General features: G+C 54.8%; 1 protein-coding gene across 8 annotated transcripts; it reads left to right on the top strand.

The window, feature by feature from the left end:
- Nucleotides 1-1,064: 1,064 nt before the first annotated feature.
- MAP7D1 (MAP7 domain containing 1) lies at nt 1,065-26,192 on the top strand. 8 transcript variants are annotated; one of them, XM_081087507.1, is made up of 18 exons: nt 1,065-1,379; nt 15,287-15,637; nt 15,835-15,903; nt 16,440-16,603; nt 17,376-17,481; nt 18,919-19,029; nt 20,154-20,276; nt 20,373-20,545; nt 20,647-20,792; nt 21,741-22,069; nt 22,354-22,531; nt 22,628-22,766; nt 22,916-23,020; nt 23,334-23,387; nt 23,579-23,624; nt 23,726-23,816; nt 23,929-24,113; nt 24,301-26,192. In XM_081087507.1, the coding sequence occupies exons 1-18, from the start codon at nt 1,334-1,336 to the stop codon at nt 24,309-24,311; spliced, it is 2,427 nt and encodes an 808-aa protein (XP_080943633.1). In that variant the 5' UTR covers nt 1,065-1,333; the 3' UTR covers nt 24,312-26,192. The 8 variants fall into 8 exon arrangements, with proteins under 8 accessions (XP_080943633.1, XP_080943632.1, XP_080943637.1 ...); XM_081087506.1 differs by having other exon boundaries at nt 17,376-17,490; XM_081087511.1 differs by lacking the exon at nt 18,919-19,029.
- Nucleotides 26,193-26,823: the final 631 nt, after the last annotated feature.

Here is a 26,823-nt window from a genome sequence, read left to right as displayed (position 1 = left end):
GAGACACTGGCGAGAAAGAGGAACAGGAGGACAACTCACGGGGCCTAATCTCTGGACAATGGAGAACTGGAGAACTGACCTTCTAGAGGTCAGGACAAAGGGCAGGGCTGGGGTGGGCAGCCCCGTTGCACCTCCTCCTTCCTCTGTCAATCTCTGCAGCAGCACCTCATCGATCCACCTTCCCAGCAAGCTCCCGGTCTGCCCAGGCTGCAGCCCGACTTGGCTGGAGGCCCCGCCTCAGCTGGCACTAAGAGGAATTGGGGGACCCACTTTGGAGGACTAGGAAGCAGGGTTCCTTGGTGGAGGGGAGTCAGAAGGGGTCCAGTCCTTCCTTCAACAGGCCACAGGGGGAAAAATCCGAGGAGATTCAGGGGTCTGAGGGGGGTGGGGAGTTTCTGGGCCAGGACCACCCAGTTTGGAGCTGGGAGGGACCCAGCGGATTAGAGACCTGGGTAAGCGGCGCTGCAGGCCTGTAATTACCCGAGAGGAGCCGGGAGGACACCGGCCAACCGTAGGATGCTGGAGGAAGGGCGGCGGCACTCCCGGCCTCCCCCATCCCAGCCAGAACGCGGGGAGAGAAAGCCTAGCTCTTTTAGGGGTCGCCCTGTGCCCCCACTTCAGGTCTCCCGACGTCCCCCGGGTGGATTTCAGTCGAGGTGGGTTTGGGAGAGAATTTAGACTTGAAGCTACCGCCAGGGCCCAGGAGCCAGAGCTCCCGGGCTCCGAGGAGAGACTGGGGGCTCCCATCCCCGCTCCCCCCACTCGGAGCGGCGGTGAGTCACAGAGCGCTCCCTACATAGTCCTCGCGCGCCGCGGCGCGTACCAAGGCGCGGCCGCAGGGGGAGGCGGCGCGATGGGGGTCCTCCCGGAGCCCTAGTGGCCCCGCAGCCGCGACCACAGGAGAGGCGTCCGGAAGCTGGAGGCCCGGCGGTGCAGGCGGGGGGGCGAGGCGGGCGGGATGGGCGCGCGGCGGCCCGCTCCCCGGGCACTGCGGGGGTGACTCTCCCCGCGTCGCACTTGGTACGCGCCAGCGGCGAGGCGAGGCCAGGCCCAGCCCGGGCGGTACAATAGGGTTGGGCCGGGGCCGGGACTGGGCCGGCGCGGGGCAGAGAGCAGGATCGCGGCCGGGCCATCAGACTCGGGGCGGCCGGCGACTCTGAGCCTCGCAGGCTCCAGCTGAGCCAGCCTCCGCCTTGGCCGGAGCGCCCCCCACTCCGACCGCTGCCGCCTGGGCGGGCTGGGCGTGATGTGCCGCGGGATCCCCGTCCTGGCCGCCGGCCGCCGCCGCCGCCGCCGCTGAGACCCCGCAAGACACCCCAGTGACGCTGCAGCCATGGAGAGCGGCCCACATGCGGAGCCGGGTGCCGGCGCGCCTCCAGGTAAGCGGGGGGCCACGTGGGGGGAGATGGAGGGGCCTGGGGAAGCCGAGGACAAGGCTGGCCCGCTGGGCGGGGACCCCTCCCCCTCCGCGCCCTCCGCCCGCTGGAAGTTTAAAAATAAAGGTGCCGCCGCGGCGGCGGCTCGGGGTCACCGGTGCATCTTCTGACAGCTACCCCTTCCCCCAGCCTGGCGCTGGGGCGCACTGGGCGGCGGGATCCGCGGGGACCCCGCGCCGGAGCCGTCGGGTGACCCTTCCGCCCAGCCCAGTGCCACCTCGACTTCCCCGCCCCCACCCCCTTCCCATCCACCCGGCCCTGCAGAGCCTCCTCTCCCAGCGGGGCGTCCGCCCGCGCTCTACCCCCGTCGGCACGTGTGACCCCAGCCTGAACGTGTGTGTGGAGGGTCCTCCAGAGTCTCCGGCCTGGAGCCCCGCATACCGCAGCGGAGGCCCGGCGCCCCCCACGCCCAGGCCCGGGCTCAGACCTCGCCCCCACCCCATCCCTCCAGCTGCCGCGCAAAGGGCCTGTTGCTGCTGCCGGCGGGCGGGCGGGCGGGCGGGCGGGCGGGCGGGCGGAGAGGGGAGGGAGGGAAGGGGAGGTCTCGAGCGGCGGCTGCCAAGTAACCCGCCGGATAAAGGCGAGGGGGAGGGGGAGGCAGCATTGTTTGGGGCGAGGGCGGGAGCTGGGGAGTGGGCCGTCTCCCCTGCAGCCGGGCTTACTCCGGAGCCCACCCAGCCCGATACGGGGGTGGGGGGTGGGGGGAAGGGGACAGGAAAATCTGCTCATCCCACTCGTCCTCCTTCCCAGCCCCTCTGGGCCTCAGCCTCCCCCTGGAGAATGAGATGAAGGCTCCAGGCCTGCACTCCGGGGACCTACCACATCTTTCCTCGGCCTGAGGCTTCGGATACATACTCCCTTACACACACATACTCTCTCTCTCTCTCTCTCTCTCTCTCTCTCTCTCTCTCTCTCTCTCTTTCTCTCTTTCTTCTCTCTCTCCAGGCCCCTGACCATCAAAGCTATCCCTCCCCTCACCCCACCAACCACCAGCGCCTTGGACTTCTGCAAATCCCATTCGGATCTGGGAGCAGCTGATGAGGGGGTGGGGACAGATTTCTGGTTGGGCCTGGCGTTGGAGGGAGGGATTTCTCTTTCTTTTTCTTCCTGGAAGGGGAGGGAAGAGCATGATTACTGAGTACCCAAGTTCTGTTCCCACTGAGTCAGGGGGGAGGTGGCCCCATCCGTACACCTCCATAGAGTCCTAGAACCTAATCCCCATGGGCCACCTCCCTGGCCCCTGGGGCGTGGGCCCAGGATGAGACAGTGTCTGTGGGTGCGGAGAGCCCAGGACAAGGTGGAGCCGCTTGGCCGTGGGTGGGCACCTCCCCATGCCAGTGTGGGTGCTTCTAGGGGGACCCTGTAGGCGTGGGAGCTGGAGGACGCAGAGGGGAGGCTATTAGACTGGTGTGATTCGGAAGGTTTGTAGGCTGTACTGAAACAAGGGTACTTGGGTCTGTCTTGGTTCTGCTGAGTCTGAGAAGCGACACCCAGCGAGGCCCAGCCTGGGTCCATTCTTTCTGGTGACTGGCCCTCTGCACCTGAGGGTCCCCATCACTGGTGTGTTCATCGTAGCCTGAATGGGGGTGGTGACTAGGCCGTAGATGAGGGCCTGAGTGGCTGGCTCCTTTATAATTAGGGACATGAGTGGGATGCCCGGACTGAGTATGAGGGAATGGGTGGGTGCTTGACTGTACTGGGAACGTGCCCGGGGCCTGTAGGAAGACCATTCTATGTCCCGGGGTCTGGATGGAGTAACACGAGAACCTGGATCATAATGTTGCCTGTTCCGTACACAGAGAGAAGGCAAAGGTGATAGAGGCCCCCCCCTGAGCCAAGGGCTTCCTAGGAATAAAGGTCCTGCCCACTCCATGTGCCTGTGAGAGTCTGAGACATGGCTGCGTGGCGAGTGCACGTGACACGATCCCTGCCCTGAGTTCCTTTTGCACAGGAGGCAGCCTGGGATAGGGGACAAGTGTGGCACCCGCCTTTGGGTCAGAACCGGGACGGAAACCCCAGCAAGCCATTTACTGGCAACTGGACTGGAGCAAGTGACTTGCCTGCTCCCCACACAGTTTATGCCCCTGAAAAATGGAGGCAGTGTTATCAATCTTGTGGGAATGAGGTCAAGTGAGGGTTAGAGATGAGGTACCTAAAGGGCCCTGGCTCACAGACACCCCCAGGACAGTGTTATCACCATAATTATGGTTATGCTCATTGGAACTGGTGCCAGCAGGGAGGTATGAAATACATATAGGGGAGGAGAGGAGAGGGCAGGAATTGGGAGTCAGTTTACTTAAGAGTGTAGACTCTACAATCAAAGATTGTAAGTCTCCACTTCATAATTTATTACCGTGTGACCTCAGGTTAAGTTGCTTAACCTAAGTCTTCAATTTTCCCATCCATAAAATGAGAATAATGCTAGGAATTATTTCATAGAAACATCATTAGGGTCATTAAATTAGATGAACACATAAACAGTTTTTCTAGGCCAGTGATGGCGAACCTGTGACACGTGTGTCAGAGGTGACACACGAACTCATTTTTTTGGTTGGTTTTTCTTTGTTAAATGGCATTTAAATATATAAAATAAATATCAAAAATATAAGTCTTTGTTTTACTATGGTTGCAAATATCAAAAAATTTCTATATGTGACACGGCACCAGAGTTAAGTTAGGGTTTTTCAAAATGCTGACACGTTGAGCTCAAAAGGTTCGCCATCACTGGTCTAGGCCCTGGCACATAGTTAGTGCTCAGTAAACACTATTAGTTTTCTTGTCGTTATTATTTTTAATTCCTTCGGAGGCCTGAGGAAGAGGTTAATTAGAACTTCAGGAGGTAAATGTGAGACAAGGCAAGGGGGGTAGGAGTTCTAGACGGACATGAGGCAGGGTGTGATGGGGCAGTGGGAGCAGGAGAGGACACGGGAGATGGTGCAGCCCCCATCCAGCACACCATGCTTGCCATGTGCCAGCTCGCTGCTGGCTGTGCTGTCAGCAGGGAAGTGAATCAGACAGAGTCGCTACTGACCCAGTGTGGGAGGCAGATGTGTTCACTGCAGGGAAACCCAGGTGCAATGATGGTGCTACAGTGGCCAGAGGGCTCCACTTGTGGAAGGCTTCACAGAGGAGGAGGCATTTGAGGGGACCTGAAAGGATGAGTAGCCATTGGTGAGGCTGGCACAATGGTCCACATCTCTGCATACTGCAGCCACCCCCGTCAGTGCCAGCACCTCCCACTGATGGCTGGTGGGCCCAGTAATGAGGTCTCTAATGAGCCTCTAATGTGTAGTCACGCAAATGCCAAGGAGAAAGAAAGGGCCCTAGGCCAGTTCACCCGCTTGCCCGCAGGATGGGCATCTGTTGTGAATGGGGCAGGGCTGAGGGAGTGGAGAAGAGAGCTGAAAGCAGGCCCAGAATAGAAGTGGTGGCACTTGAGGGCAGTCAGGACAGGTCTCAGGCCTGACCTGGGCTGGAAGTTAGACCGCAAGCAGCTGGGAGCTGTGTCCTTGGGTCCCCCGCTGGGCCTTGGGGCCAGTGAGGGAGCCAAGGAGCCAGGCCCAGATAATGCAGCTTTGTTGACAGTGGCAGCTCTGCCTGGCACCCCGGGCACAGCCTTCAGCGGCTTCTCCATCACCTCTCAGCTGCCCCCATCAGCACTCCTTGCCACTTATGAGAGCAAATGTGGACCAGTAGACTCCCTGGTGAACCAACTTACCACCTACTCCTATCCATGAAGGGTCTTCTCTGTGCCTGGCACAGTGCTCAGCAGGTCACATGCATTGTCTCATTTGATCCTCAAAATGTAAGTGGAAACTAGCGTTACCTCCATTTTGCAGATGAGGCTCAGAGAGGCAAAGTCACTTGTCTAAAGCTACACGGCTAGGACTCGAACCCAGGTCTGTCTGACTCAAAAGCCTGTGCACCGCACCTCTATGCTGAATGATCATGGCCAAGCTAGCTGGTGACAGTCTGGCCACTTCCCTTGCATGACCTGTCTTCTGTGGGCATCTTGGTCTTGGGGACCCCATGGTCTTTTTTCTCTGGCAGGCAGAGGTAGAGCATGTGCCTCTCCCTCCCCCCACTTCCCCCCCTCCCCCCAAGAACACACATACTGCCAGGTTGGTGTCTGACCAGAGGAGGCCTTGGCCCTTGGCGGTGGTGACAGCCCAGCCAGTGGATCATCCTTAGGCCTTGGCCTAAGGCTGGGCCTCTGCCCTTAGCACCTAGGCCTCAGTGTGGCCGTCCTTGCCGCCCCTGCCGGGGCTGAGGGAGGGCCATGGTGGAGCCGGACTGCGGGATGGGGTCATTTCCTGCCGCCTAAAATAACAGGAAGTGGGTGCTCCTGATTGGAGGCTGGGAACAATGGCCGCCAACCCGGCCAGAGAGCTCCTTCAGCTCCGCAGTCTCAGTTGGGTTCCCGGCTTTATCATGCACAGAGTCCCGTGGCCTGGCCCAGTGTCCTGCCATGGGTCTGTGGCCTCGGTCCTCAGGACCTAGAGCGGGCTGCGCTCCGGCTTCACTCCCTCAGGGCTGGCTCAGCCGGAAGTGAGGCTGCCCCCTAAGGGCCTCTCTGTCCCAGCCCCACCGGCAGCCATCCCCCAGGGTTTGTCCTTCCTGCCTACCCCCATCCTCCCAGCAGACCTCTCCAGAAGGAGAGGAAGCCCAGGAGATTGCCCCTTAGGGTAGCAGAGTGAAAGTACAAACTGTCCCACCGACGCCTGTCCAAACCCCAGCTTTGCTACTCACCCGCTGTGTGACTTAAGCAAGTATCTCAACCTCTCTGAATAGATGTCCTCATTTGTAAAATGGAGTCATGGTGTCCACCGCATAGGACTGTGGTGAAGATGAAATGGACTGATGTGCTTAAAGTGTTCAGTGGTAACTGACACAGCATTAGCTGCTGCTGCTGCTAACTGACGTTCCCTGGGCCCAGAGGGGCAAGGCAGAAGTGACCTGGATGTGGCTGTGTAAATATACTGGGACATTGTGTCTTTGAGAGCTGTGTGGGTGTCTCTGAAGCACATGGAGGGGATCCCTGGCTCTGTGTGTGTGTGTGTGCATGAGCATGTGCGTGTGTGCATGTGTATGTGTGTGTGTGAGCATGTGCGTGCGTGTGTGTGTGTGTGTGTGTGTGTGTGAGAAAGAGAGAGAGAGAGAGAGAGAGAGAGAGAGAGAGAGAGAGGAATGTGCCTTGTCTCTTGCCATTGTGTGGGCTCTGTCCACATGGGGTGTTTCTCTCTGTGGTGTGTACTCTGTCTGTGTGTCTTTGCCCCTGTGTCGGCCTCACTGTCTTCATTTGTCTGGTCCAGTGCTACCACCTAAGGAGCTTCTGTGAGAGCCAGGAGGAGCTCTGGCTAGAGGTGCTGATCTCTGTCCCAATTCCTCTCTCTGCCTCATGCCTCTGCCTCCCCATGCGCTCCCCGCTCAGGGGTGCTATCTGTGCACCCCCTCCCTGCCAGCTCTCCCTGGCTCTGCCCCCTGCAGAAGGGGCATTCTCTCCACCCTCTGCCCTGCTGCCTCACTTCCTGCCTCCTGGTGGCCAGCCTGGGCAGGAGCCTGCCTTCCCTGCATTCTTGCACTCTGAGCTCAGTGCCTGCGGGCCCCACCTGCACCCTTCACCCACCCTTCACCGTCTGGGGGAAACCTCCCTGGGGAACACCGAATCATTTCCTTCTTCAAGGAACAGGCAGGAGCCTGAGGGAGGGGTGATGCCTATCAGCAACAGTGTGACATAAGGGTTTTGTCATCAGCCAGCTTGGATTTATATCCTACCTCTGACACCGACATGAGCAATTCACTTAATCTGTCTATGTCAGTTTTCTTACCTGCAAATCGAGGGCCATCTAATTACTTCCCCTTTAGGGTTGTCATAAGAATTAAGTGAGTGAGGGAGAGTGCCTAGTGTACAGTAGGGCTTCAATAAATTCGTTTATTTCCCTTCCTGGGCTTAGGAGCTGGCAGGGCATACACAGGGCTCTGATATGATCAAGATGTTAGGATTGGAGAGGCGAGGCTTTGGAGCAGCTCGGGGTTTGACTGTGTGCTGGCTAAGTAGCTTTCCGCAATCTGTCCACCCATCTATCCATCCATTCATCTAGGTGTTCAATAAGCAGACATAGAACTCCCTACTCCAATGATGGCGAACCTTTTGAGCTCGGCGTGTCAGCATTTTGAAAAACCCTAACTTAACTCTGGTGCCGTGTCACATACAGAAATTTTTTGATATTTGCAACCATAGTAAAACAAAGATTTATATTTTTGATATTTATTTTATATATTTAAATGCCATTTAACAAAGAAAAACCAACCAAAAAAATGAGTTCGTGTGTCACCTCTGACACGCGTGTCATAGGTTTGCCATCACTGCCCTACTCTGTGCTGGGCAGGTGCTCTATAAGGCATGGGACTGAGAGAAGGATCGAGACCCCCCTCTCTTCTCTCCACGAGCTCTCACACGGGCAGGGAGGCAAACAGAAAAGCCAGACTGAGTGATCATGTTGGGGAATATCTGGCCGGGCAGCAGTTGTTGGGGTGGGAGGAGAGAGGGACAAGAGGAAAGGACTGCCAGCTCCCAGGGGGTGGAGAAGGCGAGTCATGTGACAGGCCCTCTGAAGACTCGGCTGAGTCTTCTGCAGACCCCAGGGTCAGCCCTGCCTGGGGCTCTTGAGAAGACAAGCTTTGTTGACCCTATGACCAGCGCCTGCACCTTTGCCCTGTGAGTTTGTGCCAGGAAAGAAATACAAACTGTCTGCCTCTTATCTAGTTCTTAACAAATACTTCTGGGAGATATCGATGTAGCTGAATAAAACTAACAGTGGCTAAAAGCCCACATTTTGACACAAACCAAACATAAAATGAAGGATCACATTTCAGGATCGACAATGGGGATAACCAGAACTTGGTTTAATCGTACCTTCTAGATAACTAACCAAGGAAATAATTTGGCTTAGTATCATTTGTTCCGATAACACTGTCCCAATGACATTTCGTTCGGGTTGGCATAATTCTGAGGAAAATATTTGTATTCCAGGTCAATAGTCCGCCAGGTCCAAAAAAGAATTCCAAAAGTCCTGTTTGCCTCTCGAGAATTCTTTCTTGTTGAGCTGCTGGAGTAAACACTCATTATTCTAGTAACTTCTACCTGAGTGCCTTTGTCCAGGGAACTGCCCAAACTCAACTGAGATGGAATTGCCTGTTGTTTTGCTTTCCTTCCAGAGTTCATTTCTTTGCAATAAATTGCCACCTGGATTGAGTCTTTGTTAAAGTAAAAGTCTCCTTCTCTATGCACCCGCTTTAGGCAAGGGTGACTTCCACTCTAGCACTTGATCCCCATTCAACAGCCTTTCGTGACTGTCTCCAGGTACCTGGCGATGTGGTGTCTGCTGCTGCAGCAGTGAGCGAAGTAGACATGGCCCAGCCCTTGTAGGGCTGACAGTTTAAAAAGAACCACACGAGCCCTGACCGGTTTGGCTCAGTGGATAGAGCGTCGGCCTGCGGACTGAAGGGTCCCAGGTTTGATTCCGGTCAAGGGCATGTACCTTGGTTGCAGGCACATCCCCAGTAGGGAGTGTGCAGGAGGCAGCTGATTGATGTTTCTCTCTCATCGATGTTTCTAACTCTCTATCCCTCTCCCTTCCTCTCTGTAAAAAATCAATAAAATATATAAAAAAGCAAACAAACAAAAACCTATAATAAAAATAATAATAACATAAAAAGAACCACACGAGGATGTTTAAAATTAAAACAGTCACAGTGCGCCAGACAAGGGGCACATGAAGCCATGACCGTATATAATGAGGGACTTTATCCTGATCAGAGAAGCCGGGGAAGGCTTCCCTGAGGAAACAGTGACTGAGCTGGCTGGGATCTGAAGGGGACGTGGGAGCTGTATAAGAAAAGAGGAGGAAGAGCATGTGCAAAGGCCCCATGGCTGGAGGGAGCATGAGTGGTTGTCTGATTAAAAGGTCAGTATGGCCCTAATCAGTTTGGCTCAGTGGATAGAACGTTGGCCTGAGGACTCAGGGGTCCCAGGTTCAATTCCGGTCAAGGGCATGTACCTTGGTTGCGGGCACATCCCCAGTAGGGGGTGTGCAGGAGTCAGCTGATGGACGTTTCTCTCTCATTGATGTTTCTCTCTCCCTTCCTCTGTGTAAAAAATCAATAAAATATAATTTAAAAAAATAAAAGGTCAGTATGGCTGGAGTGCAGAGAGCAAGTGGGTAGGTGACATGGAGTGCAGATTCAAAAGGTTGCGTGTAGTTGGCGATAAACTATGCCAGCCTTGCAGCTAGGGTTCAAGAATTTTATCTTTATCTTCAGAGCAGCGGGAAGCCACTGGGAGGTTTCAGGTGGCAAGAGCACCCTGATCAGATTTGCATTTGGGAACAATTGTCCTGGCTGCTCTGTGGAGAGCAGAGTGAGAATGGGTGCGGGAGAGCAGTGGGAGGACTTTGCAATCATCCAGGTGAGAGAGATGCTGATGATATCTGGCAGGGGGAGATCATCGATTTATTCATCCAACAGATAGTTGTGGAGCACCTGTGTGCCAGCGTCTTGGGGCCTTAGATCTAGAATGGCTAACAATACAGACACAAATGTGTCCCCTCGTGGAGGGTATCTTCTGCCAATGGAAGAGAGTGTCAAAATGGTGTTAATTTGTGCAGAATAATAGAGTTGGAAAGAAGAAAGTACTGTTGGAGGGAAGGAGCCTCCACTGCAGTTTGTCATTTTATTTTATTTTATAAATATATTTTATTGATTTTTTTACAGAGAGGAAGGGAGAGAGATAGAGAGTCAGAAACATCGATGAGAGAGAAACATCGACCAGCCGCCTCCTGCACATCCCCCACCGGGGATGTGCCCGCAACCCAGGTACATGCCCTTGACCGGAATCGAACCTGGGACCTTTCAGTCTGCAGACCGACGCTCTATCCACTGAGCCAAACCGGTTTCGGCTATTTTATTGATTTTTTTACAGAGAAGAAAGGAGAGGGACAGAGAGTCAGAAACATTGATGAGCGAGAAATATCGATCAGCTGCCTCCTGCACACCCCCCACTAGGGATGTGCCCTTGACCAAGGTACATGCCCTTGACCAGAATCGAACCTGGGACCCTTCAGTCTGCAGGCTGATGCTCTATCCACTGACTCAAACCGGTTAGGCCTGCAGTTTGTCATTTTATTTTATTTTATTTTATTTTTTTTAAAAAATATATTTTATTGATTTTTTATAGAGAGGAAGGGAGAGGGATAGAGAGTTAGAAACATCGATGAGAGAGAAACATTGATCAGCTGCCTCCTGCACACTCCCTACTGGGGATGTGCCTGCAACCACGGTACATGCCCTTGACTGGAATCGAACCTGGGACCCTTGAGCCCTCAGGCTGACGCTCTATCCACTGAGCCAAACCGGTCAGGGCTGCAGTTTGTCATTTTAAATAGGGGGTCAGGGAAGGCATCATCGAGAAGGGATACTGGAGTCAAGACCTGAAGAAGGAGGTGAAGGAGTAAGACCTGCATAATCCAGGGGCAGAGGATCCTTGGCAGAGGGAACAGCAGGTGCGAAGCCCTGAGGCAGGAGTGTGCCTGGCACATTTAAGGAACAGTGGCTGGAATAGACTGAGCAGGGGCAAAGAGACAAGGTCTAAGAGGCAATGGGCTGGAGGGGGAGGATCCTGACAGGCCCCAGAGGCCATGTGATGCCTTTGATTTTTCCTCCCCGGCAGATGGGGCATCTTGGAGAATTTTGGCAGAGGAGTGATTTGATCTGACTTATTTTAAAATAGAATCACTTGCTGCTGTGTTGAGAAATGGCCAAAGGGGAACAAAGAGTAGCACTGGGTGGGCTTTTATAGGGGATGGTAGTAGCTGAAACACTAGAAGTGAAGATAGTAAAAGCGATTGGATTCAGAATATATTTTGCACATTGAGCCAATAGAGATTTATTGAGAGATTAGATGTGGGATGTGAGATAAGAAAAGATTCTAAAATGACTCCAAGGGTTTTGGCCTGAGAAACTGGAAGGACAGGGTTGCCATTGACTGAGGTGGGGAAAACGGGGTGGGGGGGGGGGCGGAACTCAGTTCTGAATGTGTTAGATTTGGGGTGTCTGTAAGACATCCAGGGATATGAAGTAGGGAGTTGCATGAGCGAAACTGGAACTCAAGGGAGCGGTCTTGGCTGGAGAAGCAAATTTGGTTGTCAGCAGAGTGCTGGTATTTACAGCTGTGAGTCTGGATGAGGTCACTGAGGGAGTGCGCGGAGACAGAAAGGAGATGAGGTCCTCCACTGAGCCCTGGGCACTGGGCACTGAGAGCTTAGCACGCTAAGGAGGGATCAGCAAAGAACTCTGAAAAGTCATAGCCAGCAAGAGAGGGAAAATCAGGAGAGTATGTGTCTTGAAAGCCTAAGCAAGGAAGTGTTCAAGGAGCAGCAAGAACCCACTGTGTCAGATGTGGCTGATGGGTTAGATTGAACAATGTGGAGGTCACTGGAGACCTTGAGAAGAGCAGTGTCGTGGAGCAATGGGAGTGGAGGGCTGACCCACCTGGGTTCTTGTGGCGGAGATGGGAAGAGGTGGACAGATTCTATCGGGCGGGTGCCAGACACGATATACCTACTCACCGTCGGTCCCAACAACTTGCCGAGGAAACAGGTTCGGGGTTTGCCCAAGGCCCCACAGCGGAGCTAGGATTCCCCACTCAGTCCTCTCCGACTCTAAGACCTTTCTACTCGGCTGCGTCAAACACCAGGTCCAGGTTATTCAAGCCTCCCTCTCGCCCTCCTCCCCGGTTCCCTTTACACGGCTTATCAGGACCTAGTTGGAGATTCTCTGTCTTGCCTGGTGGGTGTGATTTGCCTAGGTCTAGACAAACATCCGCCTACGAGTTTTCCTTGCAACACCTGTAGCACGCACAGGTGCTAGGAGAATGGCAGCATACGGGCCTCACCCTCAGCCTTCAAGCTTAGTATTTACAAGCCAAGGCCTTTTGGCCCCAAACAGTTCTGGGTTCAAATGCTGCCCCATACTAGTTCTATGACCCTGGCAAATGTGCTCAGTGGGGTAAGCTTTGATTGTCTCATTGTATAATGGGGATCAGAATCTCTGCCTCTCAGGGTTCATGTGAAGATGCAGGATGGAGATACAGAGGGTCTAGCTCAGCTCCTGGTGGGTAGTAAGCACTCACCGGATAGTTCCCACTACAGTAAGTCCTCAACGCCGTCAACAGGTTCTGTGACTTTAAATGAAACACCATACAAGGAGGCCAATTTTACCATAGGCTAATTGATATAAACAAGAGTTAAGCTCCTGTGGTGCCTCATCAATATTATAGCAAAAGGATGTTGTATGAAACTACATTATTCCCGGACCTGCGGTAGTTTTGTTGCTGATGAGAGCTGGAAGGGAGTTTGCAGGTGGCCGGGAAATAGACAAGCCATGACCAGGCAGCCAGGAGCTGGCGCGGGGAGCGCTGGCTGGACTGGCATGGAGTCTCAGGGCTCTTGGGGAGACAGGGCCTCAGCTGAGGCTCTTGCCTGGAACCCAGGAAGCTAAAAGGGGAGGAATGAGGGGAAAATAGCTTACATAATTTCATTGTGTAACATCTATGACCTCATACTGCTTAAACAGAGGCAGGCTGGTGAAATGAGTAAGAGCATGGGTTCTGGTGACAGATGCTGGGTTCAAGTCCAGCCTCCGTCACTTACCAGCTGAGTGACCTCAAATCACTTTACTCAATGTCTCTTTGCTTTACTTTCCTCATCTGTACAAGAGAGATATTTATAGTGCCTCCTTCATAAGTATTTTCAGTGAGGACTAAACTAATGTGTAAAGTGCTTTCAATTTAGGAAGCTCTTGGGAAATATATATAAGCGTTAGTGGTTGTTCTTATCACTAACACTCCTCACAATCCTGTGAGGTAGGGACTTTGCATTTTGTAGAAGAGGAGCTGTGGCACAGAGAGGGTCTGTAACTAGCCCAAGGTCACACAGTTAGTGGGAAAGCCGGAATTCACATTCACATAGTCTGCCTTTACAGCCCATACTCAACCACGGGACACCTGTCTCCTCCAAAAAAGGCACCCCCTCCCAAAGGCGGTACCTTGGGAGTCCCTGCACACACATTGCCACCCATAGGGATGGGGAGTTTGCCACCTCCCGGAAGGGCCAGAGTCCCCAGAAGAGAGAACCTAGTACAGTGAGGGCACCTAATCGGAGCAAGCAATGCTTCCCTAGGTTCACCTTCCCATGGACCCTGGCCCTGCTGCCTAAGCCCGGGTCAGTGGCTGTGTCCCCCACTGGTCCCTTCAGTGCCCAGAGTCGCAGCAGATGGCACTAGGGCTCAACACGCAGAGGCTTCTCTGCGGGAGCTTTGTAAGACCCACGGGGAAAGGGAGGGAAGTGCTGTTTCCTGGCACTTTACTGACATCCTGCTGGCTTGGGATCATTGCCCCATTTTACAGATATGAAAGCTGAGGCTTAGAGGAGTTGATTCACTTGCCCAAGGTTACCTGCCAGGGAAGCGGGCCCTCCCGTCCTGTCTTGGGATACTGACATCAGAATTGGGCCCTCAACTGACGCTGAGGCCTGTCTTTCAGCTGCCCCATAGTGTACATGTGCTCACATGTGTGCATACGCAGGTGCATACCAAGTCATGTGGCTTCCTGCCTTGGCTCTTTGGTATCTTGTACAGGGTCCCTGAAATACTAATGTCTTAAAAGAAGAAATCTGAGGGTGGTTGGAAAAGAAGAAAAGATTACAAAGTGGACATAGCTGGTTGCCCATCCAGTTGGGGATCCTACTTGTGCCCATGTTATATCCCTCCTCTTCTCCAGTCCCATGTGCCCAGCACTGGCACCCTCTGAGAACCAGACCTGGGGTTGGGCACTGTGACCCTGAGGTAAAGCAGGAAGGTGAGGGAGGCAGACGAGGAAACCAGTCATTACCATTTGGTGCGTCAATAAGTGCTACAAACTTCTCAGGTGTTTTTGTTGTTGTTGTTTGTGGGATTTTTATTTTATTTTTTTTTAATATATTTTATTGATTTTTTACAGAGAGGAAGGGAGAGAGATAGAAAGTTAGAAACATCGATGAGAGAGAAACATCGATCAGCTGCCTCCTGCACATCTCCCACTGGGGAAGTGCCCGCAACCCAGGTACATGCCCTTGACCGGAATCGAACCTGGGACCTTTCAGTCCGCAGGCCGACGCTCTATCCGCTGAGCCAAACCGGCTTTGGCGGATTTTTAAATTATTATTTTAGAGAGTGAAGAAGGGGGAAGGAAAGAAAGAGAGAAACGTTGCTTTGTTGTTCCACTAATCTACGTATTAATTGGTTGATTCTTGTATATGCCCTGGCTAGGGATCAAACCCACAACCTTGGTGTATCGGGGCGACACTCAAACCAACTGAGCTACCTGGGCAGGGCTCCTCTGTTTTTCCAACACACAGCCTGCTCCCTTCTGCCCTTTTGCAAACGCTCTTTTTGCCAGAACCCTCTCCTCCTGATTTTGCCAACTCTAGCTCATCCTTCAGAGCTCAGCTTCATTGTTACCTCTTCAGAAAACCCCCAAATGTAGGTTAACCATCTCTGCTATGTTACCCCTGACAGAGTACTTATTCCTACTGTAACTGCCTGGCTCTTTGTCTGCCCTGCCCGAGGGTGGGACCATGGCTATTTTCTCACCATTATATCATTAGTGTCTGGAACAGTGCCTGGTACATAGAAGGAACTCATTGAACATGTTGGGTGAATGAATGAACAAGTCAGTTGGGCAAGGAAAGAACTTCGAATTGAACTGATGGTGCAGATGTACTGTCTGACTCTCCTCTCTTGTGTTGGTGTTCCAGCTATGGCAGCCAGGACGCCCCCAGAGCCAAGACCTTCTCCAGAAGGTGATCCCTCTCCGCCGCCGCCGCCACCACCGATGTCAGCCCTGGTGCCCGACACTCCCCCAGACACCCCTCCCGCCATGAAGAACGCCACTAACTCTGAGCAGCTCCCACTGGAACCAGAGAGCCCCCCGGGGCCAGCAGGGCCTAGACCAGCCCCTCAGCAGGAAGAGTCCCCTTTCTCAGAAGCGAAGACCAGGGGACCCACCCCACCAGCCACAGGCCCACGGGATTCCAGGCCTCCTCGAAGGAGCAGCCAGCCATCTCCAACGACAGGGCCAGCCTCTGACAGCCCTTCTGCCAAGCAAGGTGTGTGTGATGCCCTTGGTCCTGGCCCAGACCCCTTAGCTCAGGGTCCCAGCCCTATTGACACCACCAGAGGGAATCTCTGCCCAGGAGGAGATGGGAAAGGGATGGGGTGAGGTCCTAGGGGGGCGGGTCCCCGAGGCTGACTATCCTTCGGAAGAGTCACTTGACCTAAATCTATTCTTGTTCCCTCTACTAAGATGCGAAGAAGGCAGGAGAGAGACACAAACTGGCAAAGGAGCGGCGAGAAGAGCGGGCCAAGTACCTGGGTGAGTGTTTAGGAAACATCATCATCTTCCTCAACATCCTCATCATCATTAATGCCCTATTAACATTAACACTTCTGGACACTTAATTATGTGGACTGTGCTGAGAGCAGTACCTGCATTATCCCAGCTGATGCTCTTAACCCATTTTGAGGACGAGGAAACTGAGGCTCAGAGAGATGAAATCATTTGCTGAAGTCACGTAGCTCATGGAGTACCCACGATTCAGACCAGAGGCTCATGCTTTTAATCACAGCCCACAGAAATCAGTCCAACAGGCCCCAAAGTCAGACAGGGGTCTGGCTCTAAAGAACTCAATTGTTCTCAGTGCCAAGTGACTGTGAGGCCAGTGGGGGCGAACTAGGCCTCCCATGCTAAGGCCGGAGCCCGTCAGCAGGAAACCCTTTAATTTGAGGGGGAGTCTGAGAGCAGAGGCACCTCCCCACCAAGCAGGCAGGAGAAGACCCAGCAGGGCCGGGTAACAGGGAAGGTCCTCCCTCTGCAGAATCCCTCACACGCCTTGGGCCCCTTTCCCGCAGCGGCCAAGAAGGCAGTGTGGCTGGAGAAGGAGGAGAAGGCCAAGGCGCTGCGGGAGAAGCAGCTGCAGGAGCGCCGCCGGCGGCTGGAGGAGCAGCGGCTCAAAGCCGAGCAGCGCCGAGCAGCTCTGGAGGAGCGGCAGCGGCAGAAGCTGGAGAAAAACAAGGTGCGTTTACGTTGACTTCTGGGCGTGGACCTGCGTACCCGTGTGCGCACACATCTGTACACTGGCTCAGTGCACACACATCTGTGTTTGCGCCTCTGCGTCACCTCTGTCTACATGGTCATATCTGTGTTCACACCTATCACTGGGTCTCTGTGGCTTTGCTATCTGGCCATCTGTGCAACTGCAGACATGGTGGGGTCAGTACTTGCCAAGGTGGGCACCTGTAACTGTGTGCTGTCAGACAGTATTTGTGTGTGTGTGTGTGTGTGTGTGTGTATGTGTTTGCACGCTTGTGCACGCCCTGTGTGTGGGTGTTTGCATGCAGAGATGAGTCTGGGTTAGTGTGCTGAGCGCTACAGGTGAGGAGAGCCTTGGCTTGAGCATCAGTGAGGAAATGAAAGGAAAGCGTGGCCTGGCTCTGCCCATCGGCCTCAGACTGAAAGGAAAACATTGCCTCAAGGTCAGGACCCACAGTGCCAACGGGACATGACCCCACCTGGGAGCCCCAGCAGGGAGAGTCCCACCCTGTGCTCGGAGAAACAGCTCATATGCTCAGGAAATGACTCAAGAACAGTGAAAAGCTCCCCAAGAACAAGGGATCTGCTGCAGATGGTCCTTAATCATAGCAAGGATTCCGTAACCTTGGTTACCTGCAATGAGTCAGAGAAAACTTCTGGGGAAGGGCACTGTCCCAGGAGAGAGAGGGCTCTTCCTCCCAGGTACGATGAAGGATTTTGAACCCAGACTTCCCTCTTCTCGCCCTCCCCACCAGGAGCGCTATGAAGCAGCCATCCAGCGGTCAGTGAAGAAAACATGGGCTGAAATCCGGCAGCAGCGCTGGTCCTGGGCAGGGGCCCTGCATCACAGCTCCCCGGGACGTAAGACCAGTGAGTGGGCTGGAGGGGCTGGTGGGTGGGTGGGTGGGCGAGGCTGGGACCTGAGGCGCGTGGGGGAAGGGAGCAGCTGCAGTGCAAGGACTGGCAGCTCCCTGCAGCAGGTATGCCTTGCTTCGTGTGACTTGTGGCTTCTGGAATGGTCTGTGGACCAAACTGTCCCTTCTCAAGGACCTGCACTATCCAGTCAGAGATAGATTCTCTTCATTTGGTTTGCTCGTCAAACCTGTCATTTTAGGTTTAGCCTTCTTTGCTCCTGACAATTATTATTAGTTGATGATATGTAAAAGAGGACTCTAATGCCCTGTAGACAAGGGATATTTAAAGAAAACTGTCTCGCGCCCCCCCCCCCCCCCTTATGTACCTGTCTTGGAGGGTAGATTTTTGTCTCTGAGTTTCCTTCACGTAGGGCCATCATGGATTTTGGTCTGATTCTTTGCTGGCATGTTTGCATATCTTTATGTAATGGCAGGGTTCAGTGTTTCCAGCTGTGTGTATCTTTCGGTGTATGTGCTCATGGATCTGGGCATTGTGTGCCTTAATATGTTTGCCTTGGTGTGTTCGTGGCCTTATGGACCTTGGTGAGGACTCCCAAGTCAGACAGAATTGGGTTAGGACCCCAGCTCTGGCTCTTGTGGTGTGACCTCTAACTTCTCGATGTCTCACTTTCTTCATCTGTAACATGGGGATAACAATACTACTTGCCTCCGAGGTTGTAGGTAGATGTTTGGGAGGATCAAGTGAGGTAACATGTGTGTGGTGCCCAGCACAGTGCCTGGTACATGGTAAGCATCCAACAAATGTTAGCTGTTACAAATACCATAATTAAGTTGCTTCGATGTGTTCGTGCCTGTGTGCATCTGGGTCTGACATGCTCTCTCTCAGTGTTTGTGTTTCTATAACTGTGCATGTCTGCACACACGTGTGCATGCAGAAGTGCCTATCACTCTATATGCCTGTGCCTGCATGTCTTTTGTGTCTGTGTGAATATGTGGATTTGTGCAAATGACTGTGACTGTGGGTTCCTCTGTTTAGGAACGTCGCTGCCTCGTCCCAGTGCGTGGGTGCTGTGGCCAGAGCGCCTTGGCTGGGCAGTGTCAGCAAGTGCAGCGCTGGGTGGCTGTGGGGGAGAGCTTGCAGCGCCCAGCCCTAGGGAATGGCTTCTGGGCCAGGAAGGCTGTAGTTTCTCTAGTTTTACTCCATCTCCTCCCTCTGTTCCTTCTCCGTCGGCTCCCCCAATACAGGTTGTCCCTGATCACCTACCCCAGCCCTCCTCCCAGAGCCAAGTGTGCCTCCTCCTCCTCTTCCTAGCCTGCCCACTCCTCCCTTTCCCACCTGCCCGCGGAGCGTCCTGCATGGGAGGCCTCAGTGTGCCCGGCTCCTGTGTGGCCCGGCCCTAATGCCGTGTCTTTTCCCCTCTAGGTGGGAGCAGGTGCTCTGTGTCGGCAGTAAACCTGCCCAAACACGTGGACTCTATAATCAACAAGCGGCTCTCAAAGTCCTCTGCCACGCTCTGGAACTCCCCCAGTAGAAGTAAGAGAAGGCCCAGCCCTGCTCCCTCCAGAGTCCCTGTAGCTCCCAACAAGCCTCCAGAGCTCAGCAAGGACCCCCGGTCCCCAGAGCCCTCACAGACGCTAGGTCTCCATCCCCACTCGACCCCTCCTGGGGTCTGTGCCCCTCGGGGGAGCCGGCATTTGGGTCTGGACCCTGAGGACAGAGATGTGCCCTGCAGGGAGGAGAACAGAGACAGAGGGCAGAGAGAGAGCCTGGCAGGGGCCTCGAGAGCAGGTGGGGGTGGGGGTGGGAACGGGCAGGCAGCCGCATCTCCAACCACAGCCAGCTGGCTGGGCCAGCCTCAGGCAGGTGGCCTTGCCCCGAGTACCAGACTAGCTTGGGTGCTATGTGTGTGGAGGGAGCCCCTTTTTCTGGCTCCACCCTAGAGGGTCCATGCAATCCTGCCCTCTCTACCTTAGACCCCCAGCCATGGTCGTGGCTGGCTCCAGAGCTGTGGCCAACCAGGGTGGCATGGCCCCTGCTTCTCACTGCCCTGGTGCTCACATGTGAAGGGCCATGGTAGGAGCTATTTATAAGTTTCTCCAGCTTTTATTTGGTTGCTCTGTTGCCTAGCAACCAAATCAGCTGTTGTACCAAACCCACCTGACTGAGACTTAAAAATAACTCAGCAGCTGAGGGGACAGAGGAGGGTGGCCCAGGGCAGCCAGGCCCCCAAGCAGCCTCACCCTGTCATGGGATGCGTAAAAGTTAGGACTCTCCTGAGTCAGAGGAGCACAAGGACCCTTACTGTCCCAAATCCTTGGGGTCATGCCCCCCCAGCCCTCTGATGGCAGGAGGGAAAGGGCCCTACAGTGGGACCCTTACTGGCAGCTCCTTGCTATACTCACAGTTCAGAGCCCTTCCATCTGCGGGGAGTGGTAGGAGCGGACCCTCATGCTATACAGCGCTTTGTCTTGTTGCCTTGGTCTGCAGTGGGGGTCAGACCTGAGGGCGAGAAGTGTGGCCAGGGTGATCAGGATAGAGCCCTCTTGGGGAGGCTCCGTGGGCTGCCATGGGATGGTACCCGGCCACCCCCTTTTGCATTTGTTTGTTCCCTGCGGCTCCCCTGCGGTAACCAGCTCCTCCTGGCATTCTCCCCCTAGATCGAAGCCTGCAGCTGAGCGCCTGGGAGAGCAGCATTGTGGACCGTCTCATGACGCCCACCCTCTCCTTCCTGGCACGGAGTCGCAGTGCAGTCACACTGCCCCGCAATGGCCGAGACCAGGGTAGGGGCAGCGGCCCTGGGAGAGCCCCCATGAGGGGCCGGGCAGTGGCCAGCCCCACGTGTGGGCCACATCCCAACCGCACTCATCCTTCTGCAGCCGTGCCGGTGTGCCCGCGCTCGGCCTCTGCCAGTCCCCTGATGCCACCATGCAGCGCCCCCCGCAGCAGCATGCACCGCTGCACCCCCTCCTCCGGGGAGCGTGGGGAGCGCCGCAAGCCCAGCTCGATGGGCAGCCCCACCCCGGTCCACCGCAGGCCCCAGTCCTCACCGGTAAGTAGCCGTGCAGGTGGGCACAGGGAGCCCAGCTTGGGACTGTGGGCACCACTCACTTCTGTTCCCTGCCTCCCACTCTCCATCCCCTTCCTCACTAGGTGCAGAAAAAGGAGAAGAAGGACAAGGAGCGGGAAAATGAGAAGGAAAAGAGTGCCCTGGCCCGGGAGCGCAGCCTCAAGAAGCGTCAGTCACTGCCTGCCTCTCCACGCCCACGCCTCTCTGCTGGCGCGGCCTCTGAACTCAGGTGGGCACAGCCTGCATGTCACCAGGCCATTCATTTATTCATTCATTCATAAATATTTGTTGCCGAAACCGGTTTGGCTCGGTGGATGGAGCGTCGGCCTGCGGACTGAAAGGTCCCAGGTTCGATTCCGGTCAAGGGCATGTACCTGGGTTGCGGACATATCCCCAGTGGGGGATGTGCAGGAGGCAGCTGATCGATGTTTCTCTCTCATCGATGTTTCTAACTCTCTATCTCTCTCCCTTCCTCTCTGTAAAAAATCAATAAAATATATTTTTTAAAAAAATAAGTAAATAAATAAATAAATATTTGTTGGTCACCCACCTCTAGAATGAAAACTCCGTGAGGGCAGATTTTCTTTTATTTTTGAGTGTTTTGATCACCGAAGTACCTTAGCACCCAGAACAGTGCCTAGCACCTGGTAAGCTCTCAACAAATACCTACTGAGTGAATGAATGGACCTGCCCGGTACTGTTCTGGGTGCTAGGGACACTTTGGTGAGCCAAACCACACCTCATTCTTGCTCTTATTAATCTTGCTGACTATTGGGGAAACAACGTTAATCAAATGAATGTGTAGCCCTAGCCGATGAAGTTCAGTTGGTTGAGCGTGTCCCATGCACAAAGAGGTCCCCATTCACTTCCCAGTCAGGGCACATGCCTAAGCTGTGGGCTTGATCTCCAGTAGGGGGCGTGCAGAAGGCAGCAGATCGATGTTTCTCTCCCTTCCTCTCTCTTTCTAAAAACATATATATATTTTTAAAAGAATATGTAATTGCAAACTGGGATATATACTCTCAAAGGAAATACTATGGTTATGTGAGAGCATATAAGGTGGGGGTGCTGGCCTCGCCTGGAAGGGGCAGTTCCCTGAGGAATGACATGCCCAGGGTGTGTATATGTATGTGTGGACTCTGTGCCCTCCAGGCTTAACATTTCCCTTTTCTCTCAGTCCCAAATCTAAGGCCCGGCCATCCTCTCCCTCCACATCCTGGCACAGGCCTGCCTCTCCCTGCCCCAGCCCAGGGCCCAACCATGCTCTACCCCCAAAACCACCATCCCCTCGAGGCACCACTGCATCACCCAAGGGGCGGGTTCGGAGGAAGGATGAAGCAAAGGAGAACCCCAGTGCGGCAAGACCCGAGGACAAGAACCAGAACAAGGGCAAGGCCAGTGAAGAGAAGGAGCCTGCAGCCCTGGCCTCACCGGCACCCTCGCCTGTGCCCTCACCCACCCCAGCCCAGCCCCAGAAGGAACAGCCCACAGCCGAGATCCCTGCAGGTGGGCATGAAGAGAGGAGGTGGAAAGGTGGGCAGGGCAAGAAAAGACAGCTTGACCTGCATGGGGGAGGTGGTCAGAGGTGTGGGCCCAGAGATGACTGCGGACTGGGTTTTGGAAGATAGGACCTTCAGCAGGTCATCCCAGGGCACAGGTCAGAGAAGAAGAGCTCATGTCTAAGTTGATGGCAGAAGTTGAATGGGTGGGTCACCCTGAGGTCCAGGAAGCAGGCATGCAGGGGTGCTGGAGGTGCCTGAGCTGACTCCTGGACCTTGTTTCCACTCCAGATACTGCTGTCCTGACCTCACCCCCAGCCCCGGCCCCCCCAGCGACCCCCAGCAAACCCATGGCCGGCACCACAGACCGCGAAGAGGCTACTCGGCTCCTGGCTGAGAAGCGGCGCCAGGCCCGGGAGCAGCGGGAGCGCGAGGAACAGGAGCGGAGGCTGCAGGCAGAAAGGGACAAGTGCGTGCACCCGTGGGACTGAGGGGGACGAAGGGAGCCCATATGGAGGCTGCTAAAGAAGCGCGGGACCGAGCACGAGTTTCCTTTGTCCCCCAGGCGAATGCGAGAGGAGCAGCTGGCTCGAGAGGCAGAGGCCCGGGCTGAGAGGGAGGCAGAGGCCCGGAGGCGGGAGGAGCAGGAGGCCCGAGAGAAGGCGCAGGCCGAGCAGGAAGAGCAGGAGCGGCTGCAGAAGCAGGTGCCCTGACGGCGGGCAGGGCTGGGCTGGGCTGGGCTGGGCTGGGCTGGGCTGGGCTGGGCGCGGGCGCCTCCTGCTGGTGGGCCGAGAGCTGGCCTGGAAGGAGGGCTGGAGTCCAGCTGCTTAAAGCTCACTGGGGTCTTTGGCAGAAAGAGGAGGCCGAAGCCCGGTCCCGGGAGGAGGCAGAACGGCAGCGTCTGGAGCGGGAAAAACACTTCCAGCGCGAGGAGCAGGAGCGGCAGGAGCGCAAAAAGGTATTGGAGCCGGAGCACGGGCTCCGGTGGGCGGGGCTCCGGTGGGCGGGGCGGGGCGGGGCTTCTCGGGGCGGAGCCTTTCTGGGCAGGGTCCCTGTTTGGATTAATGGTACTGGTAGGGTTACGGGAGTGGGCGCTGCCTTGGACTTGTAAAGGGTAGGACACGAGGGTATTGGGGTGAGTTCTCATCCCTGGCCTGTAAAGGACTGGTATGGGCTGGAAGGGCCCTGAGACCCCAGGCCTGGGCCTGGATGGTGGGAGGTTTAGGATTAGGGCGGCGCTTGGGCCTAACCTGTGTGGGGCTTCCAAACAGCGTCTGGAGGAGATCATGAAGAGGACTCGGAAGTCAGAAGCTGCTGAAGCCAAGGTCAGGGTTCCCCAAAGGGCAGCGTAGGGAGTGGGGGTCGGGTGAGGAGGAGGCTGGGGAATAGCATTCAGGGTGGAGGAAGGAGGCTGAGGCAGGCTGCTCAGGCCCTCGGGTGGGGGAGGGAAGAATTCAGCACCTCAGTCAGGTGGGGCCAGATACACCTTGAGTCTGATTGCTCTTCCTCTTCACAGCAAAAGCTGGAAAGAAAGGAGGCAAACACCAACAATTGTAGCCCAGGTAAAGGCCCTATTCCCCTCGCTCTGTCCCTTTCACCACCCATCATCATACCCCCTCCTCTCACCAGCCAGCAACTGATGGCCATTCCTTCCCTGTGATAGACCCTGGCAAAGCCGAAGACTCGCGGTCCTCAGGGCTGCAGAAGGAGGCTGTGCAGAAAGAGGATCTGGCCCCCCAGGAGCCTCAGTGGAGGTACCAGCTCCCAATCCCAGGGTCCGGGCAGGAGTCGGGGGCCGGCTGGAGCTGTGGGGTGCCTGGGCTGTCCTAGGCTGTGAGGTGCCTGAGTGTGTCCCTGCATCCACAGCCTGCCTAACAAGGAGTCCCTGGTGAATGGCCTGCAGCCTCCCCCAGCACACCAGGAGAATGGCTTCTCCCCCAAGGGACCCTCTGGTGAAAAGAGTCTGGGCCGAACGCCAGAGGCTCTCCTGCCCTTCGCAGAAGCAGAAGCCTTCCTCAAGAAAGCTGTGGTCCAGCCCCCACAGGTCACAGGTAGGGACCCCTGACTCCCTGGCCCACAGCCTTCCCTCCCAGCAGCCTTCCCAGGACTCCCCAGCCTTGCCCTCTGTTCCAGCTCTGCCAGAGGCCTTCTCACACTCCATGTGCCACCCCCGACCCCGGCTGGCCTGGCTTGGAGGCATAGTTTGCCTGACTGTTTCCCCTCCTGTTTTTTCCCCAGAAGTCCTTTAAGGGGTTGCCTTGGATCTAGGCACAGCTATGAGGGCTCCTCTGCATCATCTACCAGGATGTCTGGGAAAGAAAGAGACAGAACAAAGCCGGAAGTGGCCTGGGCCCTGGGGGTGGGCCCTCTGTTATTTTTAATCAGCACCTTATAGACTGTTGTCTCTGGCTGGAGCCAGGCCCTGCCCCTCAGTGCATTTGTGTGCTCACACGCTCGGAAACCTCCCACACACACATACACTCACAGCCTCTCTGGCCTCCTTCCTTGGGGAAGGGCCACCTGTAGTATTTGCCTTGGTTTGGTGGGGTACAGTGGATGTGAATACTGTAAATAGCTTGTGCTCAGACTCCTCTGCCTAGAGGGGGCGGGTGCAGGAGGCAGACCCTCCCAAGACTCCCTGGGGAGATCTTCCTCTCTATTTAACTGTAACTGAGGGGGAACCCAGGTTTGGGGATGGGGCCACAGGATGCTGGTTGCTTTAGGGGTACCCATGCCCCTGCCCTTGCCTGGAATCAGTGTTATTGCATCTGATCAAACTTCTCCAGAAATAAAGTGAGAATAATCCTGCCAGTCCTGTCTATCCTTGGGGCTGGTGGTGGGGGTGGTGGCAGGTGACCTCCCGAGTTCTAAGAAGAACTTAAGGAGCCAGGGCCTGTGGATATCTACTCCTGCCTGACAGTAGTCCTAGTGGCCTTCCACTTTCGTCATGAATTCATTCATTTATTCATTCACAAGGGTGGTTGCATCTGCTCTGTCCCAGGCAGTGGGTTACATGCTGGGAATACAGTAGTAGGAAAAGATGTAGCCTTTCTCCGCAGGGAGCAGGTGAGTGTCATGGACACTGAGTTGCCAACTCAACATCCATTCCCATCCCCACTTCCTTATTCCAAACAGAATCCTGACTTTGTTCAGGTGGCCATCTTCCTCTTGGATCCCACTCTGCTCCAGTGGACCCTAGCCCCAGGGTGAATCATGCTTGTAATGAGCCAAAACTGGTGGTCCCAATGCCCTCGTGTGTGATGGTTTAGGTATGGGCATGTGACACAATTCCAGCCACAGACATAAAGAAAAGCCTTCCAAAAAAAGAAAAAGGAAGAAAAGCCTTCTGAGCTTCTAGGAGAGGCTTCCTCACTTTTATTTACTTGGTTTGGGTTTTTTTTAATTATTTTTTTAATCCTCACCCAAGGATATTTTTCCATTGATTTTTAGGGAGAGTGCGAGAGGGAAAGACAGAGAGAAATATTGATGCGAGAGAAACATCAATTGATTGCCTCCTGCACAAGCCCTGACCAGGGCCTGGGCTGGGGAGGAGCCTGCAACCAAGGTACCTGCCCTTGACCGGAATCGAACCCTGGACCCTTTGGTCAGCAGGCTGATGCTCTATCCAATGAGCTAAACCAGCTAGGACTTCCTCACTTGTAAGAAAGATTTCGTGTTAGCCAGCCTCGGTTGACCCTTCGGTGCCCCGCCTCCTAGGGTTCACACCCTGTGTAGTCCCTCCCATGCTGTACCAGTGTTGGGCTGAGTGACTGACAGAATACAACAGAAGTGATGGGTGTCCCACCCAAGATTTGGTCATTAAAGACACCGCAGCTTCTGTCCTGGTGGCTATCACTCTTGGATCACTCCCTCTGGAGGAAGGCAGTTGGTACATCATGGCAGCCTAGTGGAGAAACCCAATCGAGGGACCGAAGCCCCCTGCCAATGGCCACGCGAATAAGCGTGGAAGCGGGTTCTCCAGCCCCAGCTAATCCTTCAGATGACTTCGGCCTGGCCCACAGCTTGTCAATAACCTCCTGAGAGACCCTCTGCCAGAACCATCTGGCTAAGCCACTCCTGGGTTTCTAACCCTCGGAAACTGTGACATAATAAAGGTTGTTTTAAACTGATGTTTTGTGATAATTTCTTACACAGCAAGAGACAACTAAGACGCATAACGATGGGAAAACCCTGCTTGTCTGATATGAGGTCGGACTATGATCCCTGGAATTGCTGCATTCATCCTGCTAACCAACCTGAGGATAGAGCCAGCAGCAAGGGTGGCAGAGCAGCAAGAGGGGAAGAACCTAGATCCACGAGAGCATCATTGAATTAACCAACCTCAAAAACAGTCCTACCCCTGCACAACTTCCTTCTTCTTTAAGCCAGTGGAGTTGGATTTTCTGTTATGGGTGGTCAAAAGCTGCTAATGCATCTAGGGACACAGACAATAAGTATATAAATGTACTTCCATTGTGAGATAGATACAATGAAGGTGTCCTCTACAGATGCAGCAATTTAACTTGACCTGAAGGATGTGGAGGAACCAGCCATGTGAAAGAGTAGGGAGGAGAGTTGCAGGTACAGGGGTCAGTATGTGGGAAGCCCTGGAGGAGTCAGCATGGCATCCAGAACAATGGGCAGAGATGGGTGGGGGAGGAGGGGAAGGTGGGGCCAAGTCACAGGTGTTGGGGATGAGGTGGGGCGGGGAATGGACTAACAGAACAGCTTCTAGGCCCTCTCCATGTGTGTGAGCTCCTT

This window comes from Myotis nattereri, assembly GCF_964212035.1.
Source record: "Myotis nattereri genome assembly, chromosome: 3".
NCBI classification, from domain to species: Eukaryota; Metazoa; Chordata; class Mammalia; order Chiroptera; family Vespertilionidae; genus Myotis; species Myotis nattereri.
This window is presented reverse-complemented; position numbering and strand designations above follow the sequence as displayed.